The sequence below is a fragment of the Leguminivora glycinivorella genome, unplaced genomic scaffold (genome assembly GCF_023078275.1).
Source record: "Leguminivora glycinivorella isolate SPB_JAAS2020 unplaced genomic scaffold, LegGlyc_1.1 Scaffold3, whole genome shotgun sequence".
Lineage (NCBI taxonomy): Eukaryota > Metazoa > Arthropoda > Insecta > Lepidoptera > Tortricidae > Leguminivora > Leguminivora glycinivorella.
In genome coordinates this window covers 266,494-294,190 of record NW_025952828.1, presented here as the reverse complement: position 1 = coordinate 294,190, position 27,697 = coordinate 266,494, and the positions used below count along the sequence as shown (strand labels likewise).

General features: G+C 35.7%; 1 protein-coding gene across 3 annotated transcripts in view; it reads right to left on the bottom strand.

Moving 5' to 3' along the window:
* Positions 1 to 18,054, bottom strand: part of LOC125242034 (alkylglycerol monooxygenase-like) — a 37,529-nt gene extending 19,475 nt beyond the window's left edge. Inside the window, exons 1-4 of one of the 3 annotated variants that reach the window (XM_048150740.1) lie at positions 17,892 to 18,054; positions 7,172 to 7,352; positions 6,457 to 6,584; positions 3,649 to 3,800 (exon numbers count right to left, since the gene is read on the bottom strand). In XM_048150740.1, coding sequence (XP_048006697.1) covers positions 3,649 to 3,800; positions 6,457 to 6,584; positions 7,172 to 7,318 — 427 coding nt within the window. In that variant the 5' untranslated portion in view covers positions 7,319 to 7,352; positions 17,892 to 18,054. Of the gene's footprint in view, positions 1 to 3,648; positions 3,801 to 6,456; positions 6,585 to 7,171; positions 7,353 to 14,235; positions 14,256 to 17,891 lie in introns of those variants that run through there. The other 2 variants (XM_048150742.1, XM_048150741.1) reach the window with 2 other exon arrangements.
* Positions 18,055 to 27,697: the final 9,643 nt, after the last annotated feature.

Sequence of the window (27,697 nt, the reverse complement as noted above, 5' to 3'; positions counted from 1 at the left end):
TTAGTTGTTGTATTAACTTTATTATCTCGCCTTCGTTGACTGGTCTAATGTAAATAGAATTACTAGCGGGAGAGATAACCGCGCGTCCGAGCGCTTGCGGCCGCGCTGCAGCGCTGCCCTGCGTGGACGCCGATGTACAGCCTACTGATAAGAAGTAGTCGCTTAGCGTGTTTGCGATTTGTTGGGGTGATTCCACAACTAAGTCTCCTACTTTTAGTGTCATATTTTTATCTTGTCTAAGTTTATTTTTGCGTGTAATAGTATTTATTAAAGTCCACATAGCTTTTGTTTTATTGTTCGATCTTCTTATTTGGAATGAATAATTTAGTTTTTTTGAGGTTTTAATACATTTTTTTAACAATTTTTCGTATTGCTTGTAGTATTTGCTAAGGATATCGTTATTTGTTATGTTTAGAAAGGTTCTCAATTGACGTTTATGTTTGCATGATAATCTTAAGCCTTTTGTTAGCCACGTTTTGGTTTGCGTCGGTTCTTTTAATTTAATTCTCCGCTTAGGTATATATTTATTTAAGTTTTCTTGTAGTATATTGTGGAATGTCTGGAAGTTTGCGTTTATGTCATTTGTTCTCAATAGTATTTTATCCCAATCGATTGACTTTAAACCTTGTTTAAACAATTGTTTGTTATTATCGCTAAATATTCGAGTGTGTGTGAACCATGATTTCGATTGTATTGGTATTGTTTGTGTTTCTAATGTTATCATAATACTTTTGTGATCTGATATACCATTATCCTGAACTTCTACGCTAAATTTTGTCTCATTTGTGAAAACTAAATCTATACAAGAAGATGAGTTATGCGCGTCTCTTGTAGGTACTTTGACAATTTGCCTCAGATTGTAACATATCATGGTGTCTAAAAGTCTTCTGCTAGTATTGTTATTAACCAACATGTTTATATTAAAGTCCCCCACTATAACGATTCTTTTATTTTTATGTTTTTGATGTATGTTACACAATAGTTTTTCTAATTGCTCGAAAAAAGTTTCAATTTCAGGACCGGGCCGATAGATATTTATTAACAATATGTTTTCTTTTGGGATTTCAACAGCGCAACATTCGAAGACCGACTCCTTCGACAGTTTAGCGATATCATTTTTTTCCACAAAATCGATGCCTTGTTTTAGTAGAATCGCCACACCGCCTCCGTGTCGTAAACATCGATTGAATTCCGCTGCAAACTCGTATGTGTCAAATGTTATTAATTTATTTTGATATTGGGCTATCCACGTTTCTGATATACATGCTATAGGTATATTTTCGTTAAGTAAGAACGATTCTACGATGTGATTTTTATTTTTTAAGCTTTGTACGTTTTGCACAAGAAGTCTCATTTTATTCGAAACTACGAAAGGAATTATTATCGTGTCTCAAGTTATTTTTTTTTACTATTTTCCTCATTGCAACGGGTTTCGGTATCACTAGACGGTAATTGTTTTGGTAGTGAGTGCGGCAGTGAAGTGCTTGTGTGCGGTGTTGTTTCTTGTGATTTCTTCGATTCTTGTATTGTTTCTTCGCAGATGATGTGTTCCTTTCCTTCAACAAAAAGTTTGTTATTTCTTATCGTTGCGTATTTGCCTTCTTGACGTGCTTTTATCATAATTTCTCGTAGTAATTTTCGTTTTTGAAGAGATTTTGTGTCTAGCCAAGCTGATACGGTGTAACCTGTATTTTTGAAACAATATGCATTTTGTAGTATATAGTTTGTCATTCGCTTACTTAGTAGATCAATTTTTACCGGGCGGCGACGGTAGCCTTTTTTACCTACTCGGCTAGCTCCTTCGATAAATCCGTTGATATTGATATTTAGGGTGTCGTAAAATAAGTTGTTCACTCGATGACATAGTTCTGATTCAGTTTCTGAATGATTTTCATCTAGTCCGTAGATAATTAATGTTTTTGTTGTTTCACTATGGTGGTTACAACTGTGTTGTGTTTCTAATTTGTTTTGAAGCTCGTACAGTTCTGTTTGTAGCTTCCGGTTTTCTTTTTCTAATTTGTCTATTTTTGTATTTGTTTTTTGTAGTTCTACTTTTAAGGACGCTTGGTTCGTTGATAATGTGCTGTAGTTTTGTGTAATTTCCTGTTTTAGTTCATGGATAGCTATATTTATTTCTTGTTTTATTGTACCTTGCATCTCCGCTACTATGGCTTTGTTGTTTGCTTCCAGAAGAGTTTTAAATTGATCTAGAGTGATTGACTGTTGGTTGTCTTGGTTTTGTTGTGTAGGCCGTGCAGTGGCTGGACTGGCTGGCGATGTTTTATTAGGTGAAGGGTTGCCGAAGTGGCTGGGTAAGGTTTCGTCGCCGTTTAGGTCTAATAGGTCATCCACTGACATGGTAGTGTCATCTAAGGTTGGTGCGATTTTTCGATTACGTACTGGTGTGTCGTCGTCGTTTCGCCTACGTGTTGCATTTTCACAAACTGGGCAACGCCAGGATATTTTCAATTCGTGTGAGTGTTCTCTGTAGTAAGCTTGTGTCATATTTGTACATAGGTAATGGTATAGTCCTTTGCAAGTAACACAGACCAAAATATCCGTGTGGCGTTGAATGCGATGTGGACAAGCCATGCACTTCATGTTTGTTTCTTTGTATATTTAGTATATTACAATTTACCTAATGTTTTGATGGGAGAGTTAATAGTTATTTTGAGTGTGGAGGGGTCGGTATGTTGAAGATAGTCTTGGAAGAGCAGCATGCATATATACGGAATACAGTGTGTGCGACAGGGACGCACGATCCTTGAAGTGACGTCTGTTAAATTTGTCCGTTAGCGTAATCTTCACTTATTTAATGTGCACAATCTAGCACAATTTTTAGCACTTTACGCCTACATATTGTCACTTTTAGTAAGTAATCACTTTAAACTTCACTTTTGTGTTGAATATCAGTGTTTATGCGGCCTATTTTCACTAATTATTCATAATATTCACGGTCACCGTTTTGTTCGTGTTGTTCGCTTGACGTGCGTTCGGAAAATTATTAAGGTACAGCGGGGCAAATCTCGACTGGGGGGCAATTGTAACTAATCCATTTTTTCCATTATTACACTATGATGTTGAGTTCCACATATTGTTTCCACCGAACATGCCTACCATATATAACAGGCGGAAACTCTATTGGAAAAAATAGACCAGTTACATTTGTCCCCCAGTCGAGATTTGCCCCGCTGTACCTTACTATTTTTTATAATCGAGTTAAAACTGAAGTCGATATCGTTTTTTACCTCATTTTATATTTTAAAATTACTCACCGTGGCAAGCCCTATGCATCCAGTAGTACCCGAAATCTACGCCCAAGCGCAGCTATAAGTCAAGTAGATACGTTGTTTCATGATAGTTCTACTCGTAGTTCTCGTATATCCACGTGTAAAGGTTCTAAAGCTTCTTCTTTACCAGCCAGTTGTATTCACTAACGCTTTTTTTTTTAATTCACTTACTGTGGCAAGCCCTATGCATCCAGTAGTAGCCGAAATCTACGCCCAGAGCCGCTATAAGCCAAGTAGATACGTTGTCCTATGGTAGTTCTACTAGCGTGTACTTCTCGTATATCCACGTGTAAAGGTTCTAAAGCTTCTTCTTTACCAGCCAGTTGTATTCACTAACGCTTTTTTTTAATTCACTTACCGTGGCAAGCCCTATGCATCCAGTAGTAGCCGAAATCTACGCCCAGGGCCGCTATAAGCCAAGTAGATACGTTGTCCCATGGTAGTTCTACTAGCCTGTAGTTTGCGTACACCCACGTGTATAGGTATGCTTCGGCCCCACGCCATATGAATCTGGAAAGTAATATAATATGAATAATTGAACGTTTTAATAACGGATCAAATAAAAAAAAAACACTACAAGCTTCATCGCTAAAAATTCTGCGTGAAAAAAAAAGTACCTACATAAAGATTTCTAAGGCAGTGGTTATTTTTGCCTAGTTATGTATGTGCAACTTATAGCGCTAAAAGAGAGATGGCGCTGATCAAAATTTTTTTTATTACTTTGTTTCATAACTACTGTTACATCACGTAGGTAGTTGTCGAAAGAAAACAATATTATATGCTATTGATACACACACAATGGATGATGCTAATAAGCATAATTGAGTTTAAACACCTTGACATTTTTTAACAAGACTTCTTATGAAACGTTCGAAGATCCATTGAGTCAAAATATAGGCCATGACAAATCAAACATTTGAAACGAATTCGTGTAACTGATAACAAATTATAATATATTTTTTAATAATATATTATATTATTCTCACTATCCTATTGTTATTCTGACATTGTTGTGTTTATTTTTATTCATATTACTTGACGATCCTTTTTTGGTGATCATTTCATATTCTGCAAATTTAACTTATTTTAATTATATTGATACCATTTTCTTTTACTTTTTTGACGATCATAATATAGATTCTTATAAATTGACATAAATGTAATTTGTACTGTAATCATGTTGTGAAATAAATATTTCTAATCTATCTAATCTATTATTACATATTATATTTTCCCCTCACTAACTCGGAAACACATGTTTAATCCTTTAATGCCAGCATAACTCAATTTATCCACTATTGGATAAAGTGATTTGACCTTGAATATAGTCAAATTTTCTGCTGAGCGAATCTAGTGACGAAGATGATTAACCACCTGTGGAACTACTGGAATCAGTGATAAACGCGTTTTTAGCGTTGTGTTTTCCTCGCTACAGTGAGGGGAAAAGTTTTGTGTTACACATGGGTGCAAATGTAAATGCATTTTAATTCTCGTGTGTTCAAAAACTCGCAAAGTTCAGGATTCTATTCCCGAACCACTCGCTTCACTCGTGGTTCTACTATAGAACTTTCACTTGCTCGTTTTTCAATGCCACACTTGGTGTCAAAATGCAACATTGCACCCTTTTCTAACAAATAACTAGTAATATTTCTAAAAACTGCGTAGAAATACGACCTAAAATCCAAACAACCTACGAGTTCAATGTACGATGCGTACGCCGCGGCACGTGATCTACGGCTCACCCTAATTTCAACACGCTTTTATTATTGTTGACAAAAATATTGTACGAATAAGCATTACTGGTGCCCAAGAACGATATAATATGGTACTGACAATGACCATACAAAAAAGCGTACCCCAGAAATGTATCGGCTTTTTAGGCGTAAAACTAGATGGCGCTGTTCCGCAGCCTGGAAGTGGCCAAAATCATAATTACCCCAAATATTTTTGCGTTTTTATTTTTTATAAGAACAAATGATATCATGTCAGTACACATTTTAAAAATAGATAAAGGAGAATGGGCACTTTTGTATGGGGGGTGTCCCATCTTTGTATCAAAATTAGACATGTCTTGTTTGAAAGCTCCTAACTGTAGTATTAATTCGTTGTATGGGATCAACCTCAGATAACTTGCAGGGACCGAGATATAAAAAAATAAAGTAGATCACTTAAGTAGATAATTATCCTAATACATGCGATATGACGAATATAATCATATTTTATTTAAAACATTAAATAAAATGCTCTTTGTTCTTGCTATAAATTTAATTATTTTAAAGAGTATAATTTAAAGTTTGAAAAAAAACAATGTAGTAATGTAGGCATCATCAATGTAGTACGATTACGATTCTTAGTATGAAGATTGTAAATAATCATTGCTGGTGCCTAACCAAAAAATTATATTATTCATATTATGAACGTGGGCGTTCAAGTTAGAGATTTTATTGTTCCAAAATTACATATTACTATAAAATTTAATTGTGGTGAAGGCGAGAGATGTAAATCCTGCCCCTTTATGGAAAAGAGGCGTGATTGTATGTATGTATGTATGTACTATAAAAATATTTAGTAGAGTTAATAGTACATTACTACAGAGGCCGGGACAAATGCCTCAGACCTATCCGGCCTCGCTTCGCTCGGCCGTCTATATGTCTTCGGCCGGCAACCCCATTTCCCGCCGAGGTATGTATAGTGCTTTCCTCAAACATGGTATGAAATAAATAAAGTCTACTGAAAATAGTAACTTTGGATGGCTGTATCTCCTAAGCGGTGCGTCGTAGCGCAAAAATAATCAAATTTTCGTTCCCCTTTAATACCCCGTATACGCCTATAAAAAAACAAAAAATTAAAAAAAAACGATTTTTTTTTGTATGAAAACGCACCCCATAATCAAATATTGTCTAGGGCCCGTACCAGTTGCAGTCGGCACGTCTATAAAGCCCCTTATAGTTTTTTTTTTAATTGGCTAAATACCTGGATGTTATGTCACAATTATCTGTGTTTGGAAATTAAAAAAGAAGACTTTGCCGGCCTTGGCCTGCAAGGTTTGTATGAAATTCCATTATCTATCAATCGTCCTAGCCGCACCTGCAACGTCATACTTCGCTGCCAATTATAAGGCACATAACATCAATATTTCATACCATGTTTGAGAAAAATAATTTACCTGCCGCCTTCTAGGAACATTCCATTGGAGAGACTCGTTATGCCGTCATTTAGACGTATTCCTTTTTTTCCTTCTAGCTTTAAAATTATGTGTTCTAATACCATGAACATGAAGAAATATGGCCATGCCTGAAATAAAAACACAATATTTACACTCAGAAATAAATCATGAGAAGTAAATAAAACGTTTAGGTAAATTAATTGAATACGGTTCAGTAATCTAATTCAAGTTAATTGATTATTTATTAATTTTGATACCGGAATGATTATACATTGAGAACGTTGATTTGTTCTCAAATAAAATAAAATTCAAATGTCTGTTTTATAATTCAGTTTATTAATTTTACTTGTTAGTTAACATTTTTGGACTAAAAATTTGTATTAATGAACGTTCATATTAAGATAATGGCAGATATTTTTTACCATTTCTTATAATGCATTAAGAAGTAAGTATAGTTACGAGTTAAGACTTTAATTCTTAAAATAGTATTTTTTTCTGTAACATTGTAACATTTTCTGTAACAAAAAAAATCTCCTATTTTAATACAATTATTTCATATATGAAAATGTCGCAAAACTTAAACAATATGTTACAGAAACTATGAAAATATTGACTTTTCATGAAAAAAAAAACTTTACTTTTCCATAATATTGAAAACATATTGCACCAAGATTTCACTTATAGCTTGTAACCAAATATTTTTTTCACATCTTACCTGCACATAAAAGTTAGGTACATCTTCCACATTCTCAAACACAGTATCCTTCGGGTTTATCACATAGAACATGCGTCCCAGTCCTTTTGCGAACTCCTTTGGCCCATATTCAATCACTGTCGAGTTAGCGTAGTACACTTCGTCCATTTTTACAAAAATAAAGCCGCTTTATATCATGCAACTATAAAAAAGAATTATGTTCAATATTTGTTATATAATTCCTGTTCTTTTTTTTTAAATTGCACCAAAACTGTGGCTACTTGCTCAACGCAAGAGTAAGTAATTTCGTAAGAAAATTTAATCGATTTATATTGAAACAGATATAGAGGAAGTTAATGGGTGTGACAATTAACATTTATATTGGACAAGAATAGATGGATATTACTTTTAGTTATGCAATGGACTTACTTGAAGGAATTTATTTAAATATAAAAAAAAAGACGCAAAAAAATTGTGCGTATCTTTCTTAAACGTACCTAACAATATCAACACGCATTAGTGCAATTGAATATTATATTCGATAAAAACCTAACAACATTTCAAATAAAATATAACACATATTGTAATATTATTATACTATTCAAGTTTTAGTCACTTTTGATGTATATGTTTTTGTTTTAAAAAATAAGTTATAAAAGTTTTTTTTTATTTAAATTTAGTTGAGAAAACAATTGACCACCTATGTGTATAATTATGTTACACGATTTTCCGATTATTATTGATGTTATAAATGTAATTTTTTAACACCTTTTAATAAATTATCTCCTTATAGCAGGCACTGCGTTTCGCATGGAAAATTGCCACCCGATACCTGCTTTGCGTTAGTTTTTGTTCACTAAACATGAGCGCGTGCTACGGGATGATCCTTTTTGTAATACTAGTCTCAATTTTAAATACATGGCAGTTTTACCAGGTTTTTTTTAAGTCGGTCGTTCCCACATCGACCTTACGTCGTAATTCAACTATTTACATCTCAATTTCTTTTATTTCCATTCTAAGGTATGATAAGATAACATAAGATAGCTTTATTTGTAAGAATAAATGTACATACTTAAGAAGTTACAAAATTTGAAAGTGATTTATATTTTCATTTAAATTGCAAAATTCTGTCAGTTTAAGATTAAATACTTATGAAAAACCGGCAACGCATTAACACTTCTGGTAATTCGAGTGTCCATGGGCGGCATTGATTGTTTACCATCATGCGACCTGTTTACTCGTTTATCTCCTTTCTCATAAAAAAAACATCTTTGTTTATTTTTCACTTATTTGTTTTTTTTTATTATTATTATTATAGGACATTCATAAACAAATTGACTGAGGCCCACGGTAAGCTCAAGAAGGCTTGTATTGTGGGTACTCAGACAACGATGCACCGTGCGGTTTCAGAGGAATTTCCTCCCACGAACGCTCCGGCTGTGAAATGAGCTCCCTGTCGAGGTATTCCCGATGAACTACAGTATGGGGTTCTTCAAAAAAGGAGTGTACAAGTTTCTAATGGGTCGGCAACGCGCACGTGACACCCCTTGAGTTGCGGGCGTCCATAGGTTACGGTGATCGCTTTCCATCAGGCGGGCCGTATACCTGTTTGCCACCGACGTGGTATAAAAAAAAAACGATATATAAATAGAAAACATCCATGACTCAGGAACAAAATTTGTATTGTATTTGAAATTTCAATATCTGTGCTCATCACACAAATAAATGCCCTTACCGGGATTCGAACCCGGGACCCCGGCGTAGCAGGCAGGGTCACTACCGACTGCGCCAGACCGGTCGTCAAAATTAAAAATTATTGGCGCTGTTCACTTTCTTCCATGCAATCAATGCCATTTTCCGCGGCGTTGTCAGGTAGCATAATATAGCCATAGCCTCGTAAGGCACTGGTCTCATTTGTGGCTTTTGGAAGAGAGTATATAAGCGATGAGCTATCGGCGATGGAAACGAATAAAAGATAGTCGCTCTCGTGTAAAAAACCGGCCAAGTGCGAGTTCTACTCGCGTTGTAAGGGTTCCGTACACTACAAGAAGGGCTTAAGATTGAAAACTATCTCGTGTATTTTTTTGAAAATTTTACGCATAAGTAGTTTCGGAGATAAGGGGGGGAATGGTCATTTTTTGCCTATTTTCTTAAATAACTTGAAAATTACCTTACTAAAAATATTAAAAAAATATTTTTGAAATATTTATAAAAACCTCTTTCATTTGATGAGTGACACAATATAGTTCTAGAAACTTTGATTTTTAATTTTCACTTTTACCCCCCAAAAGTGGCCCCTATAATTAAATTTTCTTAATTTAAATGACATGTCCGTCTTTGGGTCACAGGGTTTACATATGCGTGCCAAATTTTAAGTTATTCGGTTCAGTAGTTTCGGAGAAAATTGGCTGTGACGACGGACAGACAGACGCACGAGTGATCCTATCGCACAAGGGTTCCGTTTTTCCTTTTTGAGGTACGGAACCCTAATAAAAGAGAAAGAGGAAGTGATTTAGTTCTTCGCTCGGCAATTATCATCGCGTCTCTTTTATTTTTATCGGAACAACTATCTTTTGTTCCTTTCTATTGCTGATAGCTATTAGATAGCTACCAATTTTTTCAATTTCGAATTTTAAACATTTTTAAATTTCTATGCGTGGTCGATAGTCGAATTTTGCCGGGACTTCCGAATATAGTAGAGGTTATGTTACATTTTTTGTAAACACCCTGTATAACGTGTATTATGAAATTGTTGGTCAGGTATTAAATTCCGTACTTACACCAGAATATCCAGCGTCAAGTTACACGATTAAATATGTATGTTTACCTAATATTTATTAGACGCTTTGTAATCTATAACATCAGCTAATATGTCTTGTTTGTCTATTTTTTTTTAAATATAACTATTATGTTGTCATACGAGTATATAATATACAACGTGTTTCCGGTATCACTCAAAACCTCAGACACCCCAATTGATTTTTATTTGTTTAAACTCATCTAGAGTATTCATCTTTTAACCTGATGATTACTTTTTTTTTAATTGATTTTTTAATTTTCTGTACAACTCTACTTGACTTTTAGCTCTACACTCAATAAAATAAGATAAGATAAGATAATCATTTATTGCAAACCATGGTATACAAAGTTGTTTACATAGGTATAGGTACAACAAATAATTGCTAACTACCATCATAAACCATAAAACTATTTATTTGTGTACGTTACTGCAACGACATAAGGTTTACCAATAAACATCTAAGATGTCACTGTAAAACACTTTAAAGCTTTGTCACAGTAAACTTCAAACTGGACAGGTAATCGCAGTAAGCAAATCTAAACCCAATATTCAAATGGACAAGGTTGTAATTAGGTACGAGTTCAATTTGTTATGACTTATGATAAACATTAAGATTAAACTGACAAACAACGTCAAACTCGTAGCGGAAAAAAAAATCGTCCAAGTAACCAGCCAGTATTAATACCCCTAAATACTGAAAAAGGTAAACAACCTCTAGCAATGCGATATACACAATGTTGTATTACGAATACAATAGAATAGGCACGTAAAAAATAACTAATAATACTAATTTAAATAAAAATATTACCCCCATCAAGATATAGCTCAATCGATTCTACTCTCGATTCTGAACAAACGGTTTTCAGGTTTTTAGTGTTAAGTGAAATACGGTGTATAAAAAAAAGTTTATTATATGTATAAATTAACAATTTCAGAAAAGAGATGTATTACAAACATAATAATTATGGCTTACTTTTATATCGACTCATTTTTATCATGAGCGGTAGGATTTTTTTTATGATGAACATAAAAAAGTAATAGAAATTAAAATAGAAATAATTTGTTCATGGCAAACAATACAAATGTGTAAAAAAACTACACATACAAAATAACAACAGAAAACTATTTAAAAGTGTAGATCTTTTTGTCTGTGTTATGTAGACAAATAAATAAATAACTAAATATTATAGGACATTCTTACACAGATTGACTGAGACCCAAGGTAAGCTCAAGAAGGCTTGTGTTGTGAGTACTCAGACAACGATATATATAATATATAAATACTTATATACATAGATATAAATTAACGCGACTGAACTTATGGACTAGAATAACATTCTATAATTAGATGCTTAATTATTACTTATTAATTGACGCTAGTCTAAAGTTAGATTTTTATATACTGATACAATTATAAAGTACGTCATATTTGACGTCATTTGACACATTAATAAGCAAGTAATTAACATGTTAATGACAAATGTATTTGGAACTAATTAATAAACTTTTAACTTTTTAAATGAAACCTGTATATTATTGTTGTGATGTGATCCATTATATTAGAGTTACGCCAAGCGATTTGCATAGGAAACCTGCGTGAGTTTTAATAAACTTTTTCAATAGCTGATGTTGTTTTTTTACGCACTAGTGCGAGAAGTGATTCATTATTATGTCAGGTCAAAACTTCGGATGGCCATCGGGGGCCGATTTTTGAATCTCACGGCGTTCGAATTCAGAAAATTGTCACCGAAATTGCCTACTATTTTCAGTGACAATTTTCTGAATTCGAACGCCGTGAGATTCAAAAATCGGCCCCCTGCACTGAAAAGCGTCGTATACGATACACGAGTAAAAAGAAATTGATACCTCGTGTCGATTTAAAGCACTCCTTTCGGTCGTGTTTGAATTTATAGCCTCTCGTTTAGAACTTCCCCTTTTCCGCACTTGTATCGTAATGTAATATTTATTACAATTATTACCACAATGGTAGACTAATGTAGGTTGGTCTACCTCTACTTTAAATTCTAAGTCTTTCTATGCTACTATAATATACATATACAGGAGGGACAAAATAGGGTTTATTTGCTTAAAACAATTCAAATTATAATTAAAATTATTTGATTTGTGTTTAAAATCTAAAATAATTTATTTTTAAAGACACTGTCCTCGTACTTTACTTAAGTGATTTTAGTCATAGATACGTAGGTGTGAGTAAATTAATAGCCGAAATATTCGTGATATTTTATGTGTATTTATTTTACTCGCACTCTGTTACCTATCATATTATATATTACTTTATACCCGTGACTTTCTGCAAAATCAAATATCATGCCTGAATGACATACCAAATATTTTTCTCGCTAAGTTGAAAAGCAAAACACATTGAATTTCTCACGATAAAAATACATATTGAAGCATTAATAATACCTTATTAATGGTAGAAGGAAAAATGAAGAAGAATAATTATTTATTATTTATTTATTTTATTATTTATAATATTATTATAATAGGTATAGCTACATACAATACAGTCATGTGTATACCTACATTATATTTTATTTATGACGTAGATTGTATCGTAATAAATTAAGTGAAAATAAAATAAGCTGTACCTATTCATAATATTTAAACAGGTTTTTTAATAATAGGATCAAAATATGAAAAATATTAATCGTATAAAAGATGAGGTTTAATACTTAGCTATTTTTACAAAACAATTTTACTATCATAACTACACCGATGATGCCTACATAGTACATTACATCAGAGGCCGGGAAAATGAGGATTTCCGGCCAAGTGGGTATATGCCGGATAGGGATACGAGGCCGGGAATCCGTTTTCACGCCGAGGCATGTATAGTGCTTTTCTCAAACATACAATGAAATAAAAAAAAATGCTCTAAAGGACAATATTTTATAAAAAAAAAGTTACTTTGCAGGCCTAGGCCTGAAAAATAATATGAAATCCCTTTACAGTCCTCTCGAGTTGTTGCGCCCAAAAAGCGATACTTCCCAGCCCATTTTAAGGAACGTAAAGACAATATTTCATTGCATGTTTGAGAAAAAATTATTTTTGCTCAAAATGTGTATTGACGAGATATCATGATTATAAAATAATCATTTGTTCTTATAAAAAACAAAAACACGCAAAAATATTTCGGGAAAATAAAATGATTTTTGCCATTCCAGGCTGCGAACACCGCCATCTAGTTTTAAGCCTAAAAGGCCCATACATTTCAGAGGTATGCTTTTTTTGTATGGGCTTTGTCAGCCCGGTACTAAATCGTTCTTGATAATAGTTGAACATTTTATTTCACAATAAAACTATTTAGACAATATATTACTAGCGCCATCTGTACATTGGACAGGACACTTTGAACACAGCGACTGAAATAAGCAACTTTACTCGCGCTGGCTATGGCTAGTTAGTACTTAGATAAATGTTGTTAACAGAATATTATAGATGGCGTTTAGATCGTATGCTGCGTTTTTCGTTTCGTATGCATAGCATGTTTATAGGTCTGTGGTTTTTACACAATAGTTATTATTATTAATATTCGACTTGCACCTAGAAGAAAGTGTATTATTATTGTTAAAAGTAGCAACGTATATATATTTTTAGTATAATTATGTTTATGGTGACACCAACGACGATTTAATACGGGAGTGAGAAAGTCCATACAAAAAAGCGTACCCCTGAAATGTGCCTTTTAAGCTTAAAACTAGATGGAGCTGTTTCGCAGCCTGGAAGTAACCAAAACAATATTTTCCCTAAATATTTTTTCGTGTTTTTATTTTTTATAAGAACAAATTATATATTTTTTGCATTAAAATCATGATATCATGCCAATACACATTTTGAAAAAAAAAAAATAATTTGTAGTTACGATAGTATTCATTCAATAGGTGGCGCTAAAAATTGAGGTACGATTCTTAGCATGAAGATTGTAAATCTGATAAAAATCATCCTTGGTAACAAATTTTCTAGTTTTTTTTTTCATTTTACATAAGTAGTTTTTGGTTTTTACACTATAGTTTCTTCCTTGAATATATCATAATATCATCATCCTCCTTGCGTTATTCCGGCAGTCGCCACGGCTCATGGGAGGCTGGGGTCCGCTTTGATAACTAATATCAGGATTTGGCGTAGGCATTCGTTTTTACGAAAGCGACTACTATTTGACCTTCCAACCCGAAGGGTAACTAGGCCTTATTGGATTTAGTCCGGTTTCCTCACGTTGTTAATACTGTCCCAGGTTACTTATATAATAATAATTACAGTGTACCTCGTTTGATATTATAAATAGAGGGGAAATAGGGCGAGATAGACCTGCGATCGGTCCGCTGAACCGCGATTAACTGCCTCAGGCCGTCGGGGATGCGCGGGTATGTTTTGAACATCGACGGAAAAACTATATAAATAACGGGTGTGTGACGTTATCTGAACGAATATTTTTAGAAGCGTGCTCTGTATTATTTTAGGCAATATTTTGTTTTGTTAATTGAGCATTACTGTATACCTATTTACTCATATGTATTATTTTTATTACAATAGGGATGACGACTACATAAAAAAATGGCATTCTGTTTAGTCCGTTAGTTACATCATCCAAAAATACTGCACACATATTTTTTTGCTTTTTCTAATTAATGAAAAAATACAAAGATATAGAGCATCAAAGTTCCGGAGTGGGGGCTTGTGACGTCACTTCTAAGTAAAAATTGTACCTAGGCGTGACGTCACGCGAAACTTCAACGCACTGTACCGTCGTCATTTTTCGTTTACGAGAAAAAAGAAAAAAATACGTGTCTAGAATTCTTCATCACGCGTTATACATTTAAAAAAAATCGCAGCATTATAATGCTATATATACAGGTATTTTTTAAAAGTGGTAAAGATGAAAATAAAACTAATTATTGCGAAAAATCGCTGAACCAGTAGTCAGTTTAAGTTATATTTTATTGGTTTTATATTTTATTAAAGATATTATGCAAACTAGTAAATATGTAGGTAAAGCCTGACCAGAAATATATGACTACGCGCCATGTTGCGGAATTTCATTAGAACTATTTTTAACAGCCTTCCAAATCTCAAAGGAAGGGGTTTTTTAATTCGTCTGTATTTTTTTTTTAATGTTTGTACCTCGATATCTCCGTCGTAACTGGACCGATTTTGAAATTTTTTTTTTGATTGAATGTATATGCATACAGATTGGTCCCATTTTTATCAGAACCCAGTTCTGATGATGGGATCCTGGAGAAATCGAGGGAACTCCTCAAATCTGAAAGGCATACATATGGTGATTTTTGTGTTTTTAAAGGAACAGCAAGCATTTACGTACGGAACAGTGACATTTGGTGCAGTGGAACTCCTGATGATGGTCAGAACGGAACTCCTCAAATCTGAACGGCACACTTATAGTGACTTTGGTATTTTTATACGAACAGCATGCACTTACGTCCAGAACAGTGACATTTGGTGCAGTGGTACTGCTGATGATGGTCAGAACGGAACTCCTCAAATCTGAACGGCACACTTATAGTGACTGGTATTTTTATACGAACAGCATGCACTTACGTCCAGAACAGTGACATTTAGTACAGTGGAACTGCTGATGATGGTCAGAACGGAACTCCTCAAATCTGAACGGCACACTTATAGTGACTTTGGTATTTTTATACGAACAGCATGCACTTACGTCCAGAACAGTGACATTTGGTGCAGTGGTACTGCTGATGATGGTCAGGACGGAACTCCTCAAATCTGAACGGCACACTTATAGTGACTGGTATTTTTATACGAACAGCATGCACTTACGTCCAGAACAGTGACATTTGGTACAGTGGAACTGCTGATGATGGTCAGAACGGAACTCCTCAAATCTGAACGGCACACTTATAGTGACTTTGGTATTTTTATAAGAACAGCATGCACTTACGTCCAGAACAGTGACATTTGGTGCAGTGGAACTGCTGATGAAGAGTGAGCCGCCCCTGGTTAGAGTTCCGTTCTGATAATCATTCTCATCTGTAAGTACTTCAGAATAATCCAGATTTCAAAATTGGTTCAGAAATGACGGAGATATCGAATAACGAACATTAAAAAATATATTATATAGACGAATTGATAACATAATCCAACATTTGAAAGTATTTATCACCAGAACCCCAAAGGAAGGCGGTTTTTTTTTCTTAAAAATTATCTTAATAAACCGAACTGTCTCTCCATACATCAGAATAACAGCACCCTCCTGACAATAATCATATATTTATAGGGTTCACGGTTGTTTAACACAGTCTACGTAGGTGCAGCTTAAACATTTGAAACGAGAGAGTAAAAAAAAAATCTTACACCCCCAGATATGCACAATGTTTTTCATCACACATAGAAAAAAAAAATGTGTAAAAAGTTAAAAGACAGTCAAATATGATAAGTAGTAGAAATGTCATAACTCCATAATTATAAAAAAGCATTTTCTAACTCTTACTATGCCGGCTTGCAATTACACATTTACTTAGCAAGTATGATGAAACTGATGAAAACTGTTTTTAACCCTCGACGCAAAAACGAAGGGGTGTTATAAGTTTGACGTGTCTGTCTGTGTGTATGTCTGTCTGTCTGTCTGTCTGTCTGTCTGCCTGTCTGTCTGTCTGTTTGTCTGTCTGTCTGTGTGTGTGTGTGTGTCTGTGGCATCGTAGCTCTCGAACGGATGAACCGATTTTGATTTAGTTTTTTTTATCTGAAAGCTGAGTTAGTCGGGAGTGTTCTTAGCCATGTTTCATGAAAATCGGTCCACTAGGTCGCGGTCGGGGGTTTTTTCAAAATTTTAATTTTGTGGTTAGGTTAGTTAATTACATAATTATATTCAATAGGCTAAATTAAAACGGGACTTAATCGCGTAAAACTTACGTTTTATATTTAACCCGTCCGTGGTCACGGGTAGACCACCCGTCTACCCGTGACCACGGACGTAATGTCATGTCCGAAACGTCGGGTTAAATATAAAACGTAAGTTTTACGCGATTAACACTTTCGAAACCGGGCTCTACGCGGCGCTACGACATTTTCGCTACATACGGGGAAACCCATGTAATCGGCTACGCTTCTACGAGCGGTGTACCCGACAGTCGGGTTCTTGGTAGCGAAAGTGTTGTCCCGTTTTAATTTAATAATATGAGTGAAGATCGTGTTAGTTTAAATCAATATATTCAATAGGCTAGTTTCCTATACTTAAAATATTTTAGACAATACACGAAATAAAGCACCACATAATTAGAAGATAAATATGGATAGTACTTATTTTTAAACATAATTTCTATTTTATAAGTAAATAACCTAACCACAAAATTAAAATTTTGGAAAAACCCCCGACAGCGACATAGTGGACCGATTTTCATGAAACATGGCTAAGAACACTCCCGAATAACTCAGCTTTCAGATAAAAAAAACTAAATCAAAATCGGTTCATCCGTTCGGGAGCTACGATGCCACAGACAGACACATACACAGACAGACAGACTAACAGACAGACAGACAGACAGACAGACGGACGGACGGACGGACGGACGGACGGACGGACGGACGGACGGACGGACGGACGGACGGACGGACGGACGGACGGACGGACGGACGGACGGACGGACGGACGGACGGACGGACGGACGGACGGACGGACGGACAGACAGACAGACAGACAGACAGACAGACAGACAGACAGACAGACAGACAGACAGACAGACAGACAGACAGACAGACACGTCAAACTTATAACACCCCTTCGTTTTTGCGTCGGGGGTTAAAAATAAAAACTATATAAAGTAAATGAGTTTACCATGACGTCACTCCTCAGTATTTCAAAATCATTACATATTAGCAAATCGTATTGACAGTTCTTAAAAAGAAGCTGATTTGACTGATAGAAAACTAGCCTATTATACATACCCGTATACAGAGCACTTTTAAGCTTGATTTTAAACTATATTAAAACATAACTAAATTTCTTTAAAACAAAAATGATCGAAAAAATTTTTTACTCAAATAATATTTTTCTACTTGTATCTTTTTAAGTTGGCGACAGACTTCTGTCATAGAACTCGTGTTTGTGATCAAGTAATAAAGTTCATATCTTAGGTAATAGAATATTCAAAGTAACCAATAACAAAAACAGGTTGAGAATAAAGTTTTCCTATTTTAGTTATTCTTATTATCTGACCTGATTCACCTTACTAGAACGTTCTAGATAAATAGGTGATTTATATCATTAACAAATACTCGTAGATCTACTTAAATAAACTACTTCTTTTCCTTGTTTTGCCTAGAACCAAGGATAATTTATATAGGATTGACACGCTTCATACTGAATCGTGATGAAATGAGCGGCATCATGACAGTCCAAATGTATGGAATAGCCAAATTTTTTTTCGCGATTTCAGCATTGGTCCTATAATTAGTTATGCCAAAATGTAAAAGCGCATTACAGAGGAAAAATTGTCAGGCAATGTCAATAAAAATATTTAACAGTTTACCTCTCGAAATAAGGCAACAGCCGTCCATAGCCCACTTTAAGCGGCATCTGTTTAGATGGTTGAAAGAAAAATGTTTTTATACAATTAATGAATTTTTGAACCTTATGACGATGAATAATGTAGTTCCTTAGTTAAGTATTTAGATTTTGACATGTATACAATGTATTTGCATTTTGTAATATTATGTTATTTCGGTTGCTATAATTTTAATTTTTTAAATTATATTATGTTGTAATTATTGTAAATATGTACTATAGTTATATAGCACGTAGTTTAGGCATAAGAATAATTTTTGCATGCTTTTTAGTAGCTAAGTGTGCGATTCAAATTTATATTATGCTAAAATACCCTCAATGTACCACACTTAAAGCAAATAAATATATTTCATTTCATTTCATTTCAATAAAAGTTGTTCCTTATGACTTCAAAAGTCACTATGCAAAGTTTGAACGGTCCTTTTTATTTCACCCTGTATTGTACCTAAACGAGGCGCAAAATCACAGATGTCATATATACCATAGATCAAGCAAACGTATCTACTTAGCGTGTCAAATGAACTCAGTGAAATCCACTGAGTTGTCCGTCTTTAATCTCAGCATGCAGCTTTCGGGCGTCAATTTTTGTAAGTTGAAGTCAATCAAAACATAAAAAATGCCTCGTTACGTGATATTCAATTGCAACAACACAAAAATTATGAACAATCAAGAGCCTGAGACATATTTAAAATTACAGGCAAGAAACAACTTCAGTACAAAATTTGACACGCTCGGCCCCTATACAAATAGATGAACTTGTTTCTTCTATCTAAATAAAGTTCTGTGCGCAAAATACTAAATTGAAGGTTTGCCAAAGAGCCATGGATGGAGCGCAATATGCTAGGAGTAAAACGGATTGACAGAATCCGAAACTCTACGCTACGCTCAAAAACACACACACATATGTTGGAGTTAAGACCGCCGAGCTGAAATGGAACTGAGCCGGCCATGTCTGTCGCATGCACCCACAGAGGTGGGCAAAAATTGCCACGGTCTGGGTGCCACCAGATGGGCGAGCATCTGGCAGACCCAGGCGGCGATGGCGGGATGACCTAGACGGATATCTTAGCGACTGGCCGGAGATTGCTCAAGACCGTGACGGATGTGGAGATCCATGGGAGATGCCTTTGCCCAGCAGTGGGACACCATGTAGGCTATTAATAATAATAATTGTACCTAATATAATATTGAAACAGAAATTGTAACCGACCTGCACGACCGTCCACACCGGGCATTGTCCGAGTTCCCATACAAATTACTTATAATTAACCGTTCAATAAAACTATAACCGCAAAATAAAGTTCATATCAATATTAATCTTATTACTACTTCTTAAGGCCTAAAATTACTGTACTTTATTAGTATCATTAAGCTCTTTTTGCTATGGGTGAGTGGTCAATTTAGTGGCGTCATGCAGTCGGATGCACTTTTACTAACAATTACAGTAACTAGATACTTGTTATTAATTGATAATAATGGTAAGTAATTATTAGGGGATAATTATAACTGGTAGACGTTGTAGAATGTAGAATGAATGAATTATATTATCACCTACAGCAAGAAATATTTAATCCCGGGTTCGAATCCCGGTAAGGGCATTTATTTGTGTGATGAGCACAGATATTTGTTCCTGAGTCATGGATGTTTTCTAGGTATATAAGTATTTATATATTATACCTCTATATATCGTTGTCTGAGTACCCACAACTGAAGCCTTCTTGAGCTTACCGTGGGCCTCAGTCAATCTGTGTAAGAATGTCCTATATAATATTTATTTAATTATTTATAATACTGGAATGACAAAGCCCATACAAAAAAGCGTACCCCTGAAATAATGTATGGGCCTTTTAGGATTAAAACTAGATGCCGCTGTTTCGCAGCCTGGAAGTGGCCAAAATCATATTTTCCCCAAATATTTTTGCGTGTTTTTATTTTTTATAGGAACAAATGACATTCTTGTTTATTTAAATATCATGATATCACGTCAATACACATTTTGAAAAAAAAAAAAATTAGGCATCATCAGTGTAGTTATGATAGTATTTAATAGGTGGCGCTAAAAATTGAGGTCGATTCTTAGTATGAAGATTGTAAATCCTATATGAATTATCCTTGGTATTAATCATGTATATTTTTGCGCTTCAAAGTTCTGACAGTGCCTCGTTTGTGGGTACAAACGAGGCACTGTCAACATTTTCACCTTAAGTATGTTGTTACATACTTAAGGTGAAAATGTTTCTCTTTCATAGTAATACTTGGTAGGCCTTTTTATCTATGACAGATTACTGTATTGTATTGTATTTCTTTATTTGCTGAATATGGGTTTACAAAGATGTACAATAAAATATAGTTCAACCATACCCTGCTTGGAGTAAGTAATAGCAAGAACGATATACGAGTAATACGGGACTGACAAAGCCCATACAAAAAAGCGTACCCCTGAAGTGTATGGGCTTTTTAGGCGTAAAACTAGATGGCGCTGTTTCACAGCCTGGAAGTGACCAAAATCATATTTTCCCCACATATTTTTGCGTGTTTTTATTTTTTATAAGAACAAATGACATATTTTTTTGCTTTAAATCATGATATCATGCCAAAACACATTTTGAAAAAAAAAAAAAATGTGTAGTTATGATAGTATTCAATAGATGGCGCTAAAAATTGAGGTACGATTCTTAACATGAAGATTGTGAATCCGATATAAATCATCCTTGGTAACACATACCCACCAAATTTTCTAGTTTTGTTTCTTTTTCATTTTACTTAAGTAGTTTTTTGGTTTTTACACTATAGTTTCTTCCTTGAATATATCATAATATCATCATCCTCCTTGCGTTATTCCGGCAGTCGCCACGGCTCATGGGAGACTGGGGTTTGAATTTGTAGGCATCATCAATGTAGTTATGACAGTATTTAATAGGTGGCGCTACAAAATGGAGGTACGGTTCTTAGTATGAAAATTGTAAATCCTATAATAAATAGTCCTTGGTAATAGTATGATTTAAGCCGTAAGCCGTTTTGCGTTCGTGGCTGTATAGCCCAATTCAGATTCAGATTGAATAATTTATTCAATGATAAACACATTTTTTTTTTTTTCATTTATTTAGGAAACAAACAGTCACATACAAAAGTGTTTAAGTTCTTAGATTACAGAAAGACCTATAGTTCCATTTACTATAAAATACAAGTAAAAATATTAACAAGTGTCGAAACAGGGCTTGTGCGGCATTGCCCGCAAATAATTATATGCATAAGTATTATATAAATCCTAATAAGTGATGAGATTTAAAAAAAAATGTACCTCGGGTTTACCAGGATCCCGCCTCAGCATAAATGCTGACCCAGGGGTCAGCGCTGATCTTCCGGCGAGACCAGTTTGTAGGCCACGAACGCAGGTGTACGACCTGCCCTTCTAAATCAATTCGAGAGAGTATCCCTCGTCCACACACGGCAGGTGTATGCTCCTCCTGCTCTATCTATGTACTACTTTGAATGATATAGTATGAATTTTCTGAGATGCACTTTTCGCTTTTGCCCTAATCTGTTAAACAAAGGCCTTTGTTTCTATTATTCGCGGCGGTTAGCTCCCGTTTAAATGGCACGTGCTATAGTCTCAGTGTAGTTAAAAAGCAACTATCATGATAGCAATAAGGTTCAAATCCATAAAAAGCCCTTTCGGAGATAACACGTTTTGTCATCTTCAAAAAAGGTTACCTGCACACTGCAAACTGTTTAATAAATTTGAACCTTATTGCTATCATGATAGTTGCTTTTTAACTACACTGAGACTTTAGCACGTGCTGTGGAAACGGGAGCTAACCACCGCGAATAATAGAAACAAAGGCCTTTGTTTAACAGATTAGGGCAAAACCGAAAAGTTCATCTCAGAAAATTCATACTATAGTAATACTTACTATACACCAAAGAGGATCGAGTATTATAGAGAGTTACTGTCGAAGTAAAATGTGTAATCACAGTGCATAGTCCGCCGTCTCTTGACACAGGCTTAAAACTTTTGAACCTCAGTTTTGACAATTTGACCCATATTCTTAGCTTGATATGTTTTAAAATGTCAAATATTAATATTAGCACCATCTAGCTGAGCGTACCCCAAAGGTGTAATGCCATCTGCCAATTATTCTCTGTACATGTAATTTGTTCTGTACAATAAAGTGATTACTACTACTACTGCCATCTAGGCCACCGTACCTTTTTCTGTATGGTACTGAGGTACGTTTTTTTCTTAGACTTTATCTGTCTATACGGAGTGATATATGTCTTTGCTATACACATATTTTCCGTGCAAAACTGCGGCTAGTCACTAAGTTGTTCAATACCTATAAATGATCAATTTTAGCCACAAATAGCTGGTCTGGTGCCAAACGAAAGCTTGTCAATGTGAATACTGTTGCTTACTAGCAGGTTTCCTGGCGCCCATATTAGTAATAAAATGGCACGACTTTATCTAGATTTTATTACTTTTAGGGTTCCGTACCTCAAAAAGGAAAAACGGAACGGAAAAATTACCCCCCCCCCCCCATCTCCGAAACTACTAAGCGCAAAATTTTCAAAAAATACACGAGATAGTTTTCAATCTATAGATTACAAGAAAACCTATTAGAAATCTACAGTAAAGCGTAAGTTAAAAGAAAAAAAACTCAAATTACGAATTTCACTCACTGCCGCTGCAAGGAGTTGGTAACTCTCTTGAAATTGTGTGAGCGCGTTTGAATATTACATATAAACTCATTTCTGTTTCGTTTTGTTCAAAATATCGATTATTGAGAAAAATGACTTAAGTTCCTACTAAAAAGGAGGCGCTTAAGCCCTTTTTGTAGTGTACGGAACCCTTGCAACGCGAATACAACTCGCACTTGGCCGGTTTTTTAGAGATAAACAAGTAGCTCCATCGAGACTTGGCTAGTTTTTTACAGTAGGTCATATACGTCCACAATTTGTCTAATGTGGTAATTATCTCTGTATAAATTTCATCAAATAAAATGTTTGATTAGATGAATCTGTTGTCCCTCATGAGGGGCATAGGGCATGAAAATACTTCATCAATTTGTTAAATGAGTATGATTTCAAGACACACACCAGTTACCAGTAACCACACCAACTGATAACTGGTAATTGTTTCTCTGTTTTTCAAGCTGGCTGTTAGATTTTAATTATATTGCCCGTGTGGTGACGAGTTAAGAATTTTGTCACCCCCTTTCATCCAGTGGGAGTTGTTAAATTGTGGCATATTGTGGCGAGAGTCTGGCAACTGCAATGTCACAGTTTTGTTTTATTTCATCCCCTTATTTGCCAAGAGTGGTACTGTAACTTGAGTAGTTTCAAGTGACCTGCCTACCCCTTTATGGGATACAGGCGTGATTGTATGTATTTAAGTACCTTTGATAAATTTGATAGAGCGCACTGTCAAAGTCGAATGAATAATTTAGATTAAATGAATTAACGATTGCAAATTTAGCCATTCCGGCTGGTATTATTGTCGTTGCGTTTCGCTACGGAGCGTAAGCGTTTGTCACCTTGACCACGCATTGAGTCATTGAACGTAAGATTGCCAGTTGGCCGCTTGCCGGAGTCGATAAGTGCGTCGAGGCAGTCACGCAAAATCCCGGAAAGGCTGAGGAAAAGTACTGTAGAACTGGGCCGAAAATATAAAATATGTTTTTATTGTATTAAAAAAGGTATAATATAAATATAAGTGGTGACGCGTTAAAAATTTCACCACCTCTTATCACCGTGAGTGTAAAATTCGAGCTTATAAATTACTAGCTTTTGCCCGCGGCTTCGCTCGCGTTGGAAAGAGACAAAAAGTAGCCTATGTCACTCTCCATCCCTTCAACTATATCTATTTTAAAAAATCACGTCAATTCGTCGCTCCGTTTTGCCGTGAAAGACGGACAAACAAACAGACACACAAACTTTCCCATTTATAAAATTAATAAGTATGGATGAACTGCATGTACGTATATACAAAACTCTGATAAAGATAACACAATACATACGACATATTTGTTATCTATGACAGACTATTGCCCTACCTAGTACTTAGTACCTCGTAAAACTGAGTCATTTCTGTTTTAAAACAAAATCTCTTCTCATAATGTGAAATAAATCAACACGTCTAAAATCCCATTATGATATTAAAATCCCAACTCGTCTCCTGAAAATTCCATAAACGTTTTGTATTATTTCTAAGAGAGCTCTCCGAACGGAACGGCAGAAATGTTTTTTAGTCGTATTTTCCTGTCTACCGCGCCCCAGGGAGAAAGGACAATGGCGGGCGGCTTACAATACACGTGTGATCGGTACAGGATTCTTTTTACTTAGGATATAGTGTTTTGTTGGATAAAACCACTTCTTTAGATTATGTCCTCGTATAGATTATATATTTGTGTGTAGAGTATTCGAAATCCAAAGGTCAGAATGGCGCCGTAAAGTAGGAAAAGGTGTAGCTGCCTTTGAGGAAGCTCGACTGGAGAACCTGGACCAAAAGCGCCTTCAACGGAAGTCTCGCTCTAAACCGTCCTACGCATATACATATAACGAACAAGGGCAGCTTTATTGCGCACAGTGCGACCGAATATTTAAGCCTCCGCCACACGGGCGCGTTTCGAGAGCGTTGCGTCAGCTTAGCGGCACGCGAGCTGAACGCGCGCTGTTTCTGCGCGTTGGCAGAGCGCTCCGCCGGCGTCGCGCCGGCGCATCGCGAGCGGTCCGCCCTCGGAACGCTTGTGCAGTCACACATAACACAGCGCGCGTTGCGATCGGACGGATTTGCGGCATCATGAATTCGAACGTAGAAAGATAAATGCGAAAGTAACTCTGTCTGTCTATCTGTCTGTCTGTCTGTCTGTCTGTCTGTCTGCCTGTCTGTCTGTTACACTTTCCCGCTTAAACCACGCAACCGATTTTGATGAAATTTGGAACAGACAATCTTTAGACCCTGAGACAGAACATAGGCTAATTTTTATTTCGAAAAAAAGGGATGAAGGGGTTGAAAAAGAGAGATAGGGATAGCGATAGGGATAGCGATAGCGATAGTTATAGCGATAGCGATAGCGATAGCGATAGCGATAGCGATAGCGGCACCTCTGGGTCGTCTTCCATCTGAAACTTATGACAGACTGTCTTAGAATAGTGTCTCTAGCACTTGAACAAGGGCATATCTCTCTACTCACGAGTAACTCCACATAAAATTCGACTCTACATAAAATTCGGCTCTACATAAAATTCGGCTCTACATAAATTCGGCTCTACATAAATTCGGCTCTACATAAATTCGGCTCTACATAAATTCGGCTCTACATAAATTCGGCTCTACATAAATTCGGCTCTACATATAATTCGGCTCTACATATAATTCGACTCTACATATAATTCGACTCTACATATAATTCTACTCTACATATAATTCGACTCTACATAAAATTCGACTCTACATATAATTCGACTCTACATATAATTCGACTGCTATCGCTATCGCTATCGCTGTCGCTGTCGCTGTCGCTGTCGCTGTCGCTGTCGCTGTCGCTGTCGCTGTCGCTGTCGCTATCGCTATCGCTATCCCTATCGCTATCCCTATCGCTCAGATCATGAGCGGATTGCGCGCGCATCGCGCGCTTCCCGCCAGCGTCCGGCGGGCGACACGCCGGCCGCCTGCCGGCGTCACGCCGGCCGCCTGCCGGCGTCACGCCGGCCGCCTGCGGGCGTCACGCCGGCGTGTCGCTCCGCTGACGCGACGCCGACGCTCTCGAAACGCGCCCGTGTGGCGGAGGCTAGTTCGGTTTTGCGAGCCATATACGTGCTCATCAGAGAAAGTTGTAAAGGTCGCCGCTGTCGGATACGACATAATTTAAAAAAAAGGATGTAATATCTTTGTCTTTTTTGTGTGTATTATGTTTTTTTGTCTGTCGTGATTGTTTTTCATCGAATGGTTTAACTGGAAGATCAGCGCTGGAAATCGCCAGCAATATGATGAGGTTAAAACATTTCGTGGCACCTTCTCGTTTTTATGTGTTCCTATTTGTAATATATTTCTCTTTTGTGTATTTACGAATAAAACTTATCCTATTCTATTCTATTCTATATATATTTGTGGAGGTATTTACTAGGCTAAGATACTTTTAGAACGAAAAATAAAAACTTAGTTTAGAGCCTAATTAATTAGGCTTGTATTAATAAGAACAACAGGAGCACCTAGGTACAACTTTTTAAGACGACCGGTCGGTGTGGATTTACCTAGTGGGTAGTGGCTCTGCATGCTAACTTGATAAGCCGCGGTCCTGGGTTCGAATTCCGTTAAGGGTATTTATTTTTGTGACAAGCACAGATATTTGAAGAGTGGCCGTGGGCGACCCTGACTTACATGGATGTCTATAGTTTAGAAAAACCTAGAGAATAAGAATATAGACCCTAAGGGAACAGATATATTGGAACCGGTAAAAAAGGATTAATGAAATTTGGAATATACCGTGTTTATACAATGACTACTTGGGTGCTGAAAATTGAGGCTTCTAGTTTTATCCAGAACGGAGCAACAGGGGTTTGAAAATAGTCTGAAATGCTTCGAGAAAAGGATGGTACGGCCGTGCCTCTTTTTGCTCGACTTGGCGGGGGCACTGCCGTGCCCCCAGATAATAGACTCGTTGCTAAAAACGTCGTTTCAAATTTTCGTCTTTTATAGTTAATGATGGGCTTTTTTGTGACATACTTATTGCTTTAAAGCTTTTTTTTTTCATACTCATACTCATTTATTAATAATATTCTTAAAATATTACATGTCAACATCAGGGAATAAACTATTATGTATTTCAATTCATCACATTATTTACAATGGGTAATAAAATTGTTAACATCTAATATAAAATTAAGAGTCAATATCACAATTAAAAAATATCATGTAGGTACATTTAAATTAAATTAAAATGCGAATAAGAATGAAATTGATATGTCAGTACAATGATTATTAATAAAGCGAGAGATACAATTCAAATGACGATGATGCATATTTTTTGAAAATTTATTATTCATTTATTTAAAATTATAAAATTCATTTATTTCCACAGCTTCAGATACCTTAATAATTTCATTGTATGTGCGAAGTACAATCCAATCTTTTAGTATATCTGTATCACTTTTCCCAGCTTCCTAATTACTCTTGCGACTTTCATTA